The 12,957-nt window shown below is 42.5% G+C and overlaps 1 protein-coding gene across 4 annotated transcripts in view; it reads left to right on the top strand.

Annotated features, from left to right (window-relative positions):
* Positions 1-6,803, top strand: part of UNC5C (unc-5 netrin receptor C) — a 401,808-nt gene extending 395,005 nt beyond the window's left edge. For all 4 annotated transcript variants that reach the window (XM_057547099.1, XM_057547098.1, XM_057547097.1 and 1 more), the window contains one exon: positions 120-6,803. In XM_057547099.1, the coding sequence (XP_057403082.1) occupies positions 120-285 (166 nt within the window). In that variant the 3' untranslated portion in view covers positions 286-6,803. The remainder of the gene's footprint in view (positions 1-119) is intronic.
* The last annotated feature ends 6,154 nt before the right edge of the window (positions 6,804-12,957 follow it).

Here is a 12,957-nt window from a genome sequence, read left to right as displayed (position 1 = left end):
CCAGGTGGGTCCGGTTATACTTAACAGAAACGCAGTAACGAAAAGGTTTAGTAAAAGCTGAAAGGAAAACAGATCCGTAAATCACACCATTCAGCACATTTTCCCATTACCAATTACAGGTACTTGAATTACTTTGCCACCAAATCAAGTCCAACTGGCGTCATCCTGGATCTTTGGGAAGCACAGAACTTCCCAGATGGAAACCTGAGCGTGCTGGCAGCTGTCTTGGAGGAAATGGGAAGACATGAAACAGTAGTGTCGTTAGCAGCAGAAGGGCAGTATTGACCCAGGCTGGGGCTGAAAGTGGAGGAGGAGAGTCACAGGGAGTCTGTGGACGTCCAGGGGCTCAGAGCTGAGGAGGAAACCCCGTCTAGACCAGTGAGCTCCACAGGCAAGATTGCAGCGGGAGAGAGAAGGAAGACAGACACAACTACCAATATACATGCCCACTCTACTCGGACATCGTCACAGGAGTTAAGAACAATTGTACAAATGTGTATCTTGAATTTAGAAGTCAACCTAATTTTCCTCTTAGTTGGGCTGTATGCTGTGTGGTACAGGATCTTACAGTTTCCTAGGAAACGCTTTTTATTGCTATCCAGATATATGGATAAACTTTCTTAACAAACCCAGTTTCTTACAAACGTTGTTTACATCAAATTGGACAGGGATGCAGACACTGTCCATGGCTCGTTCTATTTTTGTTTAAATCATTTGAAGTTGAAGCTGTGGACGGTTTGCTGTGTCTCTTTCAGATTAGTAATTTACAGAGAAATCACAGACTTTTCCTACAAATCATGTGCATCAAGTGTCTCCGATAATCCTCCCATCAGTGTTCTGTTTCTAGAACTTGTAGAACCAGTGTTACTGTTCGTATCAGGGAAGAAGTGGAGAATCTAAGTATAAAGGAGAGAGAGCTAAGACTCCCTTATTCCTTGAGGGCACCCACCTCATGCCCTTGGGGAATAAAGCTACAGCATGGCAGGGAAGACAGGGATTCATGTTCAACCACACCAACAAGCATTTTTTTCACAACGTGTGTGCATAATATGCAACTTGAAGTGGTTTTTTTTTTTTTAAAAGGTATTATTATTATCATCATTATTATTATTGATGAGTAATTACAGGTATTCTAGTAAAAGGATTTTCTTTTAAACTTGTTTTTGTTAGCAGTACTGTTAGTATTTAGGTATTGACCTGACCCGGGCACCTTCTCATAACAAGGTGGGCGCGGTCACCAGTTTAATGAAACAGGCATTGCTTCCTTGACCTTTTATCTTTCTTCCATCATTCTGCCTGGAAAGGAGGTAAACGCTTACTGGCTTTGTCAGTCTGGTCTCTGAGCTTGCTCAGGCGGGGGCTTTGTCCTCTGAGTCTCGTCATGAGAAGTGTTCTGATTCAGGCTTACTCAGCACTGTGGTCACACAGCCCCACACGCCTCTCGTGGGTCCTCTGTCTACCTTGGAGGCAATGTGGTTGAAGGAACAGCCTCTGAGCTGGAAACCGGTTCTCCTTCTGGGTTTGTCATTGTCTAGCTGTGCTACCTTGGGAGAGTCATTTACCCTCACTGGACCTCAGCTTCCTCACCTGTAAATGGAAGGGATGGGACTAGATCAGCTCAAGGTTCTAAAATGCTCGACTTCCACTGTGATGCCCCCAGTCTCCTTCATCAGTATGAAGACCACAATGGACGCTGACCTGGATCATTTAAAGATTCAGCTAGTCTTTCGCCCAGGCTACATTATGCCTTTCAGATAGTTCCGACTTGGAAGATAATTATTCTAACCTGTAACATATTTGTTATGCTTTCAAGTCTTGTCTTTGTGTCATTGCATCATGCTGTTCACCCAGAGATGGCATCCCTTTATTATCACTTTCTTTCCTCTCTTGGGACCAGTTGCCTTCCTGACTAGTTGCAAATTATGTTCTATTATTGTCTTGGTCAAAATTTTTTTAATTAAAAAAATTTTTAACTGAAAAATAGTTAGTCAACAGACTACTTTGTGTAAACTATGGTATTTCCTTAGGACCATCACAGGCTCTTTGTTTTAACACAGGAACTCCATTCATTCAGCAGGTGGGGAATAAAGAGTCAACAGCCCAGGAGCCAAACCAAGATTGAACAACAAGCACCCGTGCGTATGAATCAGAACTTTCAAAACATGGCTGTGGTTAACTTCTGGGCTGGAGGTATCCAAGTTGCTGACTGGATTTGAATTAGAAATAATTTTATACCCTTTTCCCCTTCTTTCCACATATATTTCCTCTCCTGACTATTTTAGTAACTTTCTGATATTCCCAGGTTCCTCCATCCTCATCATCGAGAAACTGTTGATACCTTGTGGGGAGCCTGTTCTTTCCTGCCTTTTATTTCTTATCTTCTGTTTTAGATACATATTCCATAATCTCTCTCAGACCACACCCTGTACCATATATAAGAATATGTTACACTTACTGTGAAAGGGAGAGATTGCACTAACAAGTTCAGTGGATAATGCTTATAACCGATGCATCTTTGACCAAAAGATAGTAAAATTATATTCTACATTAAAAAAAATTTAATAATTTTTAAACAGGAGGAGGAAAGAGAGCTGTTGTCCATTGCTGCATCTTAAAATAACTTCTCAAGGTTACTCACCCTTACTGGTTTGGGGGGCTGTCATCTATGGAAGTCAAGAATTAGACATCTGATACCTAAGGAAAAATAGAAAGGAGCAAATATGTAGTATTCAGATAAACCAATTCCAAAACTGACTAAAAAAAAGTCATCAACACAGAACTATAGAACACAGCAGGAACTGTATTTTTGAGGCCCCCATTGAGGGGGAGGGCCTTTGGGGTTCACTTTGGGTGCTTCGTGGTTTTTGGTTCTACATCTCAGCAGCAGGAACGGGAAGAGCGGTTGAGTCCCTGTAAGTGAGGTATTCATCTGTCATTAGACCCTGTTATGTTCCCTATCAATCAGGTGAATGGCAACTTCCATAGGTACAGCACAGCATTTACATTTATATCAAATAATTTTCCCTGCCGATTCTGATTTCCTTCTTTCGGGGCAGTGAAGTAATCGCTGTCAGACTGCTCTCAAACTCAGAAGATCCAGACTCAACAGTTCAGTACGTAGGGAGCCCCCTTATCAGCCATCCTGTAACATGTCCTGCCTGTCAGTCACTCCTCGGGCTTCTATGTAGGTTGTGAGGAAAGAGCAGTTTACTTCATCTGGAAGGGAAAAAAAATCGATCACTTGTGCATGACGCCATCTAGTGGTGGACAACACAACCTACCGAGTCTAATAGGAAAACTCGGGAAAAGTTTGACCAAGGGAATGGATACCTATAGCGTCTACAGGACCTTTATGACAAATAGACGTGGGGAAGTTTTCACTTCAAGTATAGTTTTCTTATTCTCATATTGTTTTTCACTTAAATTAGCCATACCAAAAATTACATGTCCTCATGAGCCTAGTACGTTTGTTACTAACTCGTTCATACACAACACGTCTCAAGTTGGGTTTTGGTTATCGGAATAATCGAAGTACATAAAAATCTGTACAAAACAGTTTTTGAAGAGTTGTCATTTTTAATATTTATATTTTTCATTGGGCCTTTATATGTTTTAAATCTTACTTTTAGTTCTCTAGTATTTATTTTTGAGGGTGTAAGAAGCATCCACTTAGAAATAAGTTTTATATATACAAATGAAAATAATGCGTCTAATGAAGTGGAAACTGTGGTTGATAACCAAGGAGGAGAAATTAGCCTCCTTCTGAATTTGGGGATCTAAAGGCAGAGGTTTCCTCCTGTGTTCATTTTCCTCCCACCAGACTCATTGAAATTTCCTTTAAGTGATCTGGAAGGAACAGAAGTTAGATTCAGAACTGATAACTGAGCACAAGGTGATACCAAACATGTAACACCGAGGAGCTCACAGCCAGTAGCCTCTTCATAAACAGCAGGAACACCAGTATGGAGACTCAGCTCAGCTACCCAGAAAAACCCCCATATTGTCACAGGAGCGATGTGAGCTCTTCCAAGGCAGGGCAATATTTGGGGTGAGGTGTCCGTTGTTAAATTGCATAACCATTAGCCATTTTTTTATATACTATGATTTTGTAGATTTTAATCTCCCAACTTTCAAATATTAGAACCATTGTTTAGGAAGAAGTCATGGAGACTGAGTTCAGGACACTCGAGAAACTACACAGTAATATTTTTTTAGAGGTATTTCTCCTATAAGAAAGATATCTTAAACATTCCAATAGTATACTCGAGTTTTTTTTTTTTTTTTCCTACTTCTGGAGAAGAGCAGACAAGGCTCTTGCTTATGTGTCCGTAAGTGTGAACTATCTGTGTCGGGGACACAGCAGCTGTGCTCCTGGCCCACTGACTCCGCTGTCTCTGTCATTAATGTTTGAGGAAGGGAGCAGTAGATGATCACTGTCTCCTCAGAATTCACAGCCTTTGCCACCACAAGGTCTGCCCCCATGGGGTCAAGCAAATAAAATTACTGACCTGCAAGAGAGGGTAAAGTAGGTAGAAAAAGTTTAGTTGTCGAATTCTCAGTCTGCAGGTCGAATGGGAGCGTTGGCTCTCGCTGAGCAGCTGCTCTGGTCAAGGTATCAGTCTCGCACGGAGGCCTCAGTCCTCAGTCCAGGTCCACGGCCGATGAAAGCAGGGATGACTGTGGAAACAGCCAAAGTGAAATTGGGTTTTATCCATCTTCTGAGAACAGGCAAGCTTTTGTGAGTCAGAATGCCATTGCTCAAAGCCGACTATCTGTAAAGATGATGATGGTCAATGAGCATTAGATTTTATGGATCCAATAAGGAAAATATTTTTATTATTGATTATCTCAAGGTAATCAAATATTGTTTTACCTTTCGAGTGCCTCATAGCACCAACTATTACACTTTGCTTTTTCGGTTTTTTTGTATTTTTTTTTTTTAACCTTACTGAGCTAATGTTGACTGAAATCCTTAGAACTTTGCCTCTGTGCAATGAAGTGCTGTTTCTTTACCCTAAGAAATCTATTTGTATACTCTCTGGCTGTAATGATGACTTTGAAATAGTTCCTTTGCCTCTCAATTGATTTTTTTTCCCCCATGGAATAGGCATGAGGGGAATACATACATTGTAAGCATTGTTCATTTAAGCCTGTGTTCATACAGGTCAAGTAAGCCAAATGGAGTCATAAATATCTCCGGAATTCATGCCTGAAACCTCCTATTTTTGAAAAGTAGGGAGATGGCCTTGTATGTCACTGGGTGGGTTTCCGATACAGACTAACAATTAACTTCCTGATCCTGTAGTTTTATAAGCCTTGTGATTGCTCCCATTTTGGGAAATCCTGCTCTAAAAATCTGTCTTCAGAAGAGTTCACGGCGCCCAGCTTTTTCAGTGGCCCTGTCACCTCCCTGTACTGATCTACAGGTAGGATATTTATGGGCTCATGAAACAAAACGTAACGTACACTCCCGGCCCTATTTTAGCATGGTCGACGGCGGTGTTGCCAGGACAGACAGGAACTCCACAAATGCACTAGCACACAAAACCAAGCAGGTATAAGAGGCTACTTCCCAGCCCGCTGTATACTTAGACTTTTGTGTATTGCAGAGAACTGTCCAGAGATCTTTCGGAATCCCTGCAGAATGTCAGGAGAGTCTTGGCCTACCAGCTATGGAGTAGGAAACAAGGAAGGTGCCCTGAGAAAAGGTCAGCTGCCCACCAGGCAAAGCATGTGCTACCGTATGCCAGCCTCTAAACATGCCATTTCAGATTGTGCCTCAGCAAAATTCTAAGTTGCTGAGGCCGTAGCACTTCAGGGTCTTTAATTTAACAAACATGCTCAAATCCTACGTGCCAACCTTAAATTCCAAAAGTCTCCTGGACTTGGCACTATCACAGCTGCTGCTGAACCTGACGGCACCTACCCAGGGTGGAATAACCATCAGCATTGAGTTCAGAATGTGAATTGTAGGCAATTTTTGCTGATCGGCAGCCTAAGAATTGATGAGCCCTTGACCTCTGAACATCAGCACTACCGTGAGGCAACCTCCAAGAATCATGACCCGAACTATGTCCTAGGTGCTAAACCTGTTTAGAGCAGCATAAAAGAACAAGAAATCCACAGCCAGTGGAAAGTGCTGGCCAGCAGTCGGAACAAGCTGAATGTGCGATTTGCATTCTCCCCTCTGCTCCTTCCCAGGCCTCCCGTTGGTAGTGAGACCTCACCCTCGACGGGATGCGTTTAGCCCAGTTGCAGGGACCAGCACCCCTGTGTGTGTGTGTGTTGTGTGTCAAGGTGTTGTATGTGTTCACTGAGTTTAATGCTGACCTGTCACAAGTTGGTGAGCTTCCTCTTCGCTCTTTCTAAAGAAGACAAGCAATGTTTGTTGGAGAAATCTCCCCAGCAGTCTGCGGTGAAGAGCCGTGCCAGCCACCTGCTACTCCCTAGGGAACAGTTCAACTGCAGAAATGTCACATTAAGGTTTTGTGCTTTGTTGTCTTTCTTTTTTTAAACACGACACAACTTTGGCTTTTCGGATACGGAACACTTCTCTTGTTGTTGTGGAGTTCCCTCTTGCTGTATCTTCTATGCAATTCCTTTTCTAGAAAACTCCTGCGGAGGCTTGCTCTCTGGGGTCCTGTCCGTGTTGCCCGTGTGCTGGAAGCGAGGGATGCTGGCTCTGGCTGCGTCTCTCCTCTCTCCCTGGCTTCCTCTCCCCATTTTCCTGCAGTCCCTCGGTTTGTAAATTTGCCTGCATTTATCCTGTCAGCCAACATGTACACAATGTAAAAGAATTTTTAAACAGGTAATAAATTATATTTATAAGCAACAGAGAGTGCCACCTTCCTTGTTTCTTCACAGCAAAGCCCTCCGTGTGAAGAGTCAGGTGGTGTTTCCTTCATAGGGCAGAAACGCTCTTGGATTCTGCACAGATAGTAATCCCAACGTCCCTCGGGCCAGGATGAGGTTCTAGAACGGTGCTTCTCAAGCGTCTCCACACACTTCAGTCATGGGAGGAGCTTTACCAAACACAACGGCCTGGATCTCACCCTCAGAGAACCTGACTTCGTGGGCCTGGGTGTTGGGAGTGTTTTAAGCCCCCAGGTTAGCCGTTATGGGGGGACCGGGTCTGGGGACCGCTGTCAGAGGCCCTGGGGAGTTGGGAAGAAAGCAAGTGGGAGGCCAGACCCTCAGAGACTCGATTTTAAATAAAGTCTGCACAGAGAGAATGGACTTGTGGTTGCCAAGGGGTGGGGGGCTGGGGGAGGGATGGGCTGGGAGTCTGGGATTAGCAGATGCAGACTAGTGTACTATACAGCATGGATAAACAGCAAGGTCCTGTTGTACAGCACAGGGAACTGCATTCAACATCCTGTGATAGGGGAGGAGCTTCAACATGGCAGAAGAGTAAGACACAGAGATCACCTTCCTCCCCACAGATACATGAGAAATACATCTACATGTGGAACAACTCCTACAGATCACCTACTGAACGCTGGCAGAAGACCTCAGACCTCCCAAAAGGCAAGAAACTCCCCACGTACTTGGGTAGGGCAAAAGAAAAAAGAAAAAACAGAGACAAAAGAATAGGGATGGGACCTGCGCCAGTGGGAGGGAGCCGTGAAGGAGGAAAGGTTTCCACACACTAGGAGCCCCTTCGCGGGTGGAGACTGCGGGTGGCGGAGGGGGGAGCTTCAGAGCCACGGAGGAGAGCGCAGCCACAGGGGTGCGGAGGGCAAAGCGGAGAGATTCCCGCACAGAGGATCAGTGCCGACCAGCACTCACCAGCCCGAGAGGTTTGTCTGCTCCCCCGCCGGGGCGGGCGGGGCTGGGAGCTGAGGCTCGGGCTTTGGTCGGATCGCAGGGAGAGGACTGGGGCTGGCGGCGTGAACACAGCCTGAAGGGGCTAGTGCGCCACAGCTAGCCGGGAGAGAGTCCGGGAAAAAGTGTGCAGCTGCTGAAGAGGCAAGAAACCATTGTTTCAGGGTGCGCGAGGAGAGGGGAATCAGAGCACCACCTAAACGAGCTCCAGAGACGGGCGCGAGCCGCGGCTATCAGCGCAGACCCCAGAGACGGGCATGAGACGCTAAGGCTGCTGCTGCCGCCACCAAGAAGCCTGTGTGCGAGCACAGGTCACTCTCCACACCGCCCCTCCCGGGAGCCTGTGCCGCCTGCCACTGCCAGGGTCCCGTGATCCGGGGACAACTTCCCCGGGAGAACGCACGGTGCGCCTCAGGCTGGTGCAACGTCACGACGCCTCTGCCGCCGCAGGCTCGCCCCGCATCTGTACCCCTCCCTCCCCCCGGCCTGAGTGAGCCAGAGCCCCCGAAGCAGCTGCTCCTTTAACCCCATCCTGTCTGGTTGGGGAACAGACGCCCTCAGGCAACCTACACGCAGAGGCGGGGCCAAATCTAAAGCTGAACCCCGGGAGCTGTGTGAACAAAGAAGAGAAGGGAAATCTCTCCCAGCAGCCTCAGGAGCAGCAGATTAAATCTCCACAATCAACTTGATGTACCCTGCATCTGTGGAATACCTGAATAGACACAAATCACCCCAAAATTGAAGTGGTGGACTTTGGGAGCAACTGTAGACTTGGGGTTTGCTGTCTGCACCTAATTTGTCTCTGGCTTTGTGTTTATCTTAGTTTAGTATTTAGATCTTATTATCATTGGTAGATTTCTTTATTGATTTGGTTGCTCTTTTTTTTTAATATATATATTTTTTTCCTTTTTCTCTTTTTGTGAGTGTGTATCTGTATGCTTCTGTGTGTGATTTTGTCTGTATAGGTTTGCTTTTACCATTTGTCCTAGGGTTCTGTCTGTCCGTTTTTTATTAGTATAGTTTTTAGTCCTTGTTATCATTGGTGGATTTGTTTATTGGTTTGGTTGCTTTCTCTTTTTTTTAATTACTTTTTAATTTTTTTATTTTAATAATTTATTTTTTATTTTAAAAACTTTATTTTATTTCTTTTCTCCCTTTTCTTCTGTGCCATGTGGCTGATAGGGTCTTGGTGTTCTGGCCAGGCCTGAGCCTCTGAGGTGGGAGAGCTGAGTTCAGGATGTTGGTCCACCAGAGACCTCCCGAACCCTCATACTATCAATAAATGAGAGCTCTCCCAGAGATCTCCTTCTCAACACTAAGACCCAGCTCCACTCAACGACCAGCAAGCTACAGTTCTGGCCACCCCATGCCAAACAACTAGCAAGACAGGAACACAACCACACCCATTAGCAGAGAGGCTGCCAAAAATCATAATAAGTTCACAGACACCTCAAAACACACCACCAGAGGTGGTCCTGGCCACCAGAAAGATAAGATCCAGCCTCATCCACCAGAACACAGGCACTAGTCCCCTCCACCAGGAAGCCTACACAACACACTGAACCAACCTTAGTCACTGGGGGGCAGACACCAAAAACAACGGGAACTACGAACTTGCAGTCTGTGAAAAGGAGACCACAAACACAGTAAGTTAAGCAAAATGAGAAGAGAAACACACAGCAGATGCAGGAGCAAGGTAAAAACCCACCAGACCAAACAAATGAAGAGGAAACAGGCAGTCTACCTGAAAAAGAATTCAGAGTAGTGATAGTAAAGATGATCCAAAGTCTTGGAAATAGAATGGAGAAAATACAAGAAACGTTTATAACAAGGACCTAGAAGAACTAAAGAGCAAACAAACAATGATGAACACCACAATAAATGAAATTAAAAATTCTCTAGATGGAATCAATAGCAGAATAACTGAGGCAGAAGAACGGATAAGTGACCTGTAAGATAAAAGAGTGGAAATAACTACCACAGAGCAGAATAAAGAAAAAAGAATGAAAAGAATTGAGGACAGACTAAGAGACCTCTGGGACAACATTAAACACACCAACATTCGAATTATAGGGGTCCCAGAAGAAGAAGAGAAAAAAAAAGGACTGAGAAAATATTTGAAGAGATTATAGTTGAAAACTTCCCTAACATGGGAAAGGAAATCAAGTCCAGGAAGCCCAGAGAGCCCCATACAGGATAAATCCAAGGAGAAAAAGGCCAAGATGCATATTAATCAAACTATCAAAAATTAAATACAAAGAAAAAATATTAAAATCAGCAAGGGAAAAGCAACAAATAACACACAAGGGAATCCCCATAAGGTTAACAGCTGATCTTTCAGCAGAAACTCTGCAAGTCAGAAGGGTGTGACAGGACATTAATTTAAACTGATAAAAGGCAAAAACCTACAACCAAGATTACTCTACCCAGCAAGGATCTCATTCAGATTCGATGGAGAATTTAAAACCTTTACAGACAAGCAAAAGCTAAGAGAATTCAGCACCACCAAACCAGCTTTACAAAAACTCTAAAGGAATTTCTCTAGGCAGGAAACACAAGAGAAGGAAAAGACCTACAATAACAACCCAAAACAGTTAAGAAAATGGTAATAGAAACACACATATCGATAACTACCTTAAATGTAAATGGATTAAATGCTCCAACCAAAAGACATAGACTGGCTGAATGGATAAAAATGCAAGACCCGTATATATGCTGTCCACAACAGACCCAGTTCAGACCGAGGGACACATGCAAACTGAAAGTGAGGGGATGGAAAAAGATATTCCATGCAAATGGAAATCAAAAGAAAACTGGAGTAGCAATTCTCTTATCAGACAAAATAGACTTTAAAAACAGAGATTATTGCAGGAGACAAAGAGGACACTACATAAGGATAAGGGATCAATCCAAGAAGAAGATATAACAATTGTAAATATTTATGCACCCAACACAGGAGCACCTCAATATATAAGGCAAATGCTAACAGCCATAAAAGGGGAAATTGACAGTAACACAATAATAGTAGACAACTTTAACAACCCACTTTCACCAATGGACAGATCATTCAAAATAAAAATAAATAAGGAAACACAAGCTTTCAATGATACATTAAACAAGATGGACTTAATTGGTATTTATAGGACAGTCCATCAAAAAACAACAGAATACACTTTCTTCTCAAGTGCTCATGGAACATTCTCCAGGATAGATCATATCATGGGTCACAAATCAAGCTTTGGTAAATTTAAGAAAACTGAAATCATATCAAGTATCTTTTCTGACCACAACGCTATGGGACTAGATAGCAATTACAGGAAAAAAACTGTAAAAAATACAAACACATGGAGGCTAAAAAATATGCTACTAAACGACCAAGAGATCACTGAAGAAATCAAAGAGGAAATCAAAAAATACCTAGAAACAAATGACAATGAAAACACGATGACCCAAAACCTATGCAATGCAGCAAAAGCAGTTCTAAGAGGGAAGTTTATAGCAATACAATCCTACCTCAAGAAACAAGAAACATCTCAAACAACCTAACCTTACACCTAAAGCCATTAGAGAAAGAAGAACAAAAAAACCCCAAAGTTAGCAGAAGGAAAGAAATCATAAAGATCAGATCAGAAATAAATGAAAAAAAAATGAAGGAAACGATAGCAAAGATCAATAACACTAAAAGCTGGTTCTTTGAGAAGATAAACAAAATTGATAAACCATTAGCCGGACTCATCAAGAAAAAAAGGGAGAAGACTCAAATCAATAGAATTAGAAATGCAAAAGGAGAAGTAACAAGTGACACTACAGAAATACAAAGGATCATGAGAGATTACTACAAGCAACTATATGCCAATAAAATGGACAACCTGGAAGAAATGGACAAATTCTTAGAAAAGCACAACCTTCTGAGACTGAACCAGGAAGAAATAGAAAATATAAACAGACCAATCACAAGAAGTGAAATTGAAACTGTGATTAAAAAACTTCCAACAAATGACAGCCCAAGACCAGATAGCTTCACAGGCGAATTTTATCAAACATTTAGAGAAGAGCTAACACCTATCCTTCTCAAAATCTTCCAAAATATAGCAGAGGTAAGAACACTCCCAAACTCATTCTACGAGGCCACCATCACCCTGATACCAAAACCAAAGATGTCAGAACAAAAAAGAAAACTACAGGCCAATATCACTGATGAACATAGATGCAAAAATCCTCAACAAAATACTAGCAAACAGAATCCAACAGCAAATTTAAAGGATCATACACCATGATCAAGTGGGGTTTATCCCTGGAATGCAAGGATTCTTCAATATATGCAAATCAATGTGATACACCATATTAACAAATTGAAGGAGAAAAACCATATGATCATCTCAATAGATGCAGAAAAAGCTTTTGACAAAATTCAACACCGATTTAGGATAAAAACCCTACAGAAAATAGGCATAGAGGGAACTTACCTCAACATAATGAAGGCCATATATGACAAACACACAGCCAACATCGTTCTCAATGGTGAAAAACTGAAACCATTTCCACTAAGATCAGGAGACAAGGTTGCCCACTCTCAACACTATTATTCAATGTAGTTTTGGAAGTTTTAGCCACAGCAATCAGAGAAGACAAACAAATAAAAGGAATCCAAACTGGAAAAGAAGAAGTAAAACTGTCACTGTCTGCAGATGACATGATACTATACATAGAGAATCCTAAAGATACTACCAGAAAACTACTAAAGCTAATCAATGAATTTAGTAAAGTAGCAGAATACAAAATTAATGCACAGGGATCTCTTGCATTCCTATACACTCATGATGAAAAATCTGAAAGAGAAATTAAGGAATCACTCCCATTTACCATTGCAACAAGAAAAATAAAATACCTAGGAATAAACCTACCTAAGGAGACAAAAGACTTGTACGCAGAAAACTATAGGACACTCATGAAAGAAAGTAAAGATGATACAAACAGATGGAGAGATATACCATGTTCTTGGATTAGAAGAATCAACATTGTGAAAATGACTATACTATCCAAAGCAATCTACAGATTCAATGCAATATGTATCAAACTACCAAAGGCATTTTTCACAGAACTAGAACAAAAAATTTCACAATTTGTATGGAA

This window comes from Balaenoptera acutorostrata, chromosome 5, assembly GCF_949987535.1.
Source record: "Balaenoptera acutorostrata chromosome 5, mBalAcu1.1, whole genome shotgun sequence".
NCBI classification, from domain to species: Eukaryota; Metazoa; Chordata; class Mammalia; order Artiodactyla; family Balaenopteridae; genus Balaenoptera; species Balaenoptera acutorostrata.
This window is presented reverse-complemented; position numbering and strand designations above follow the sequence as displayed.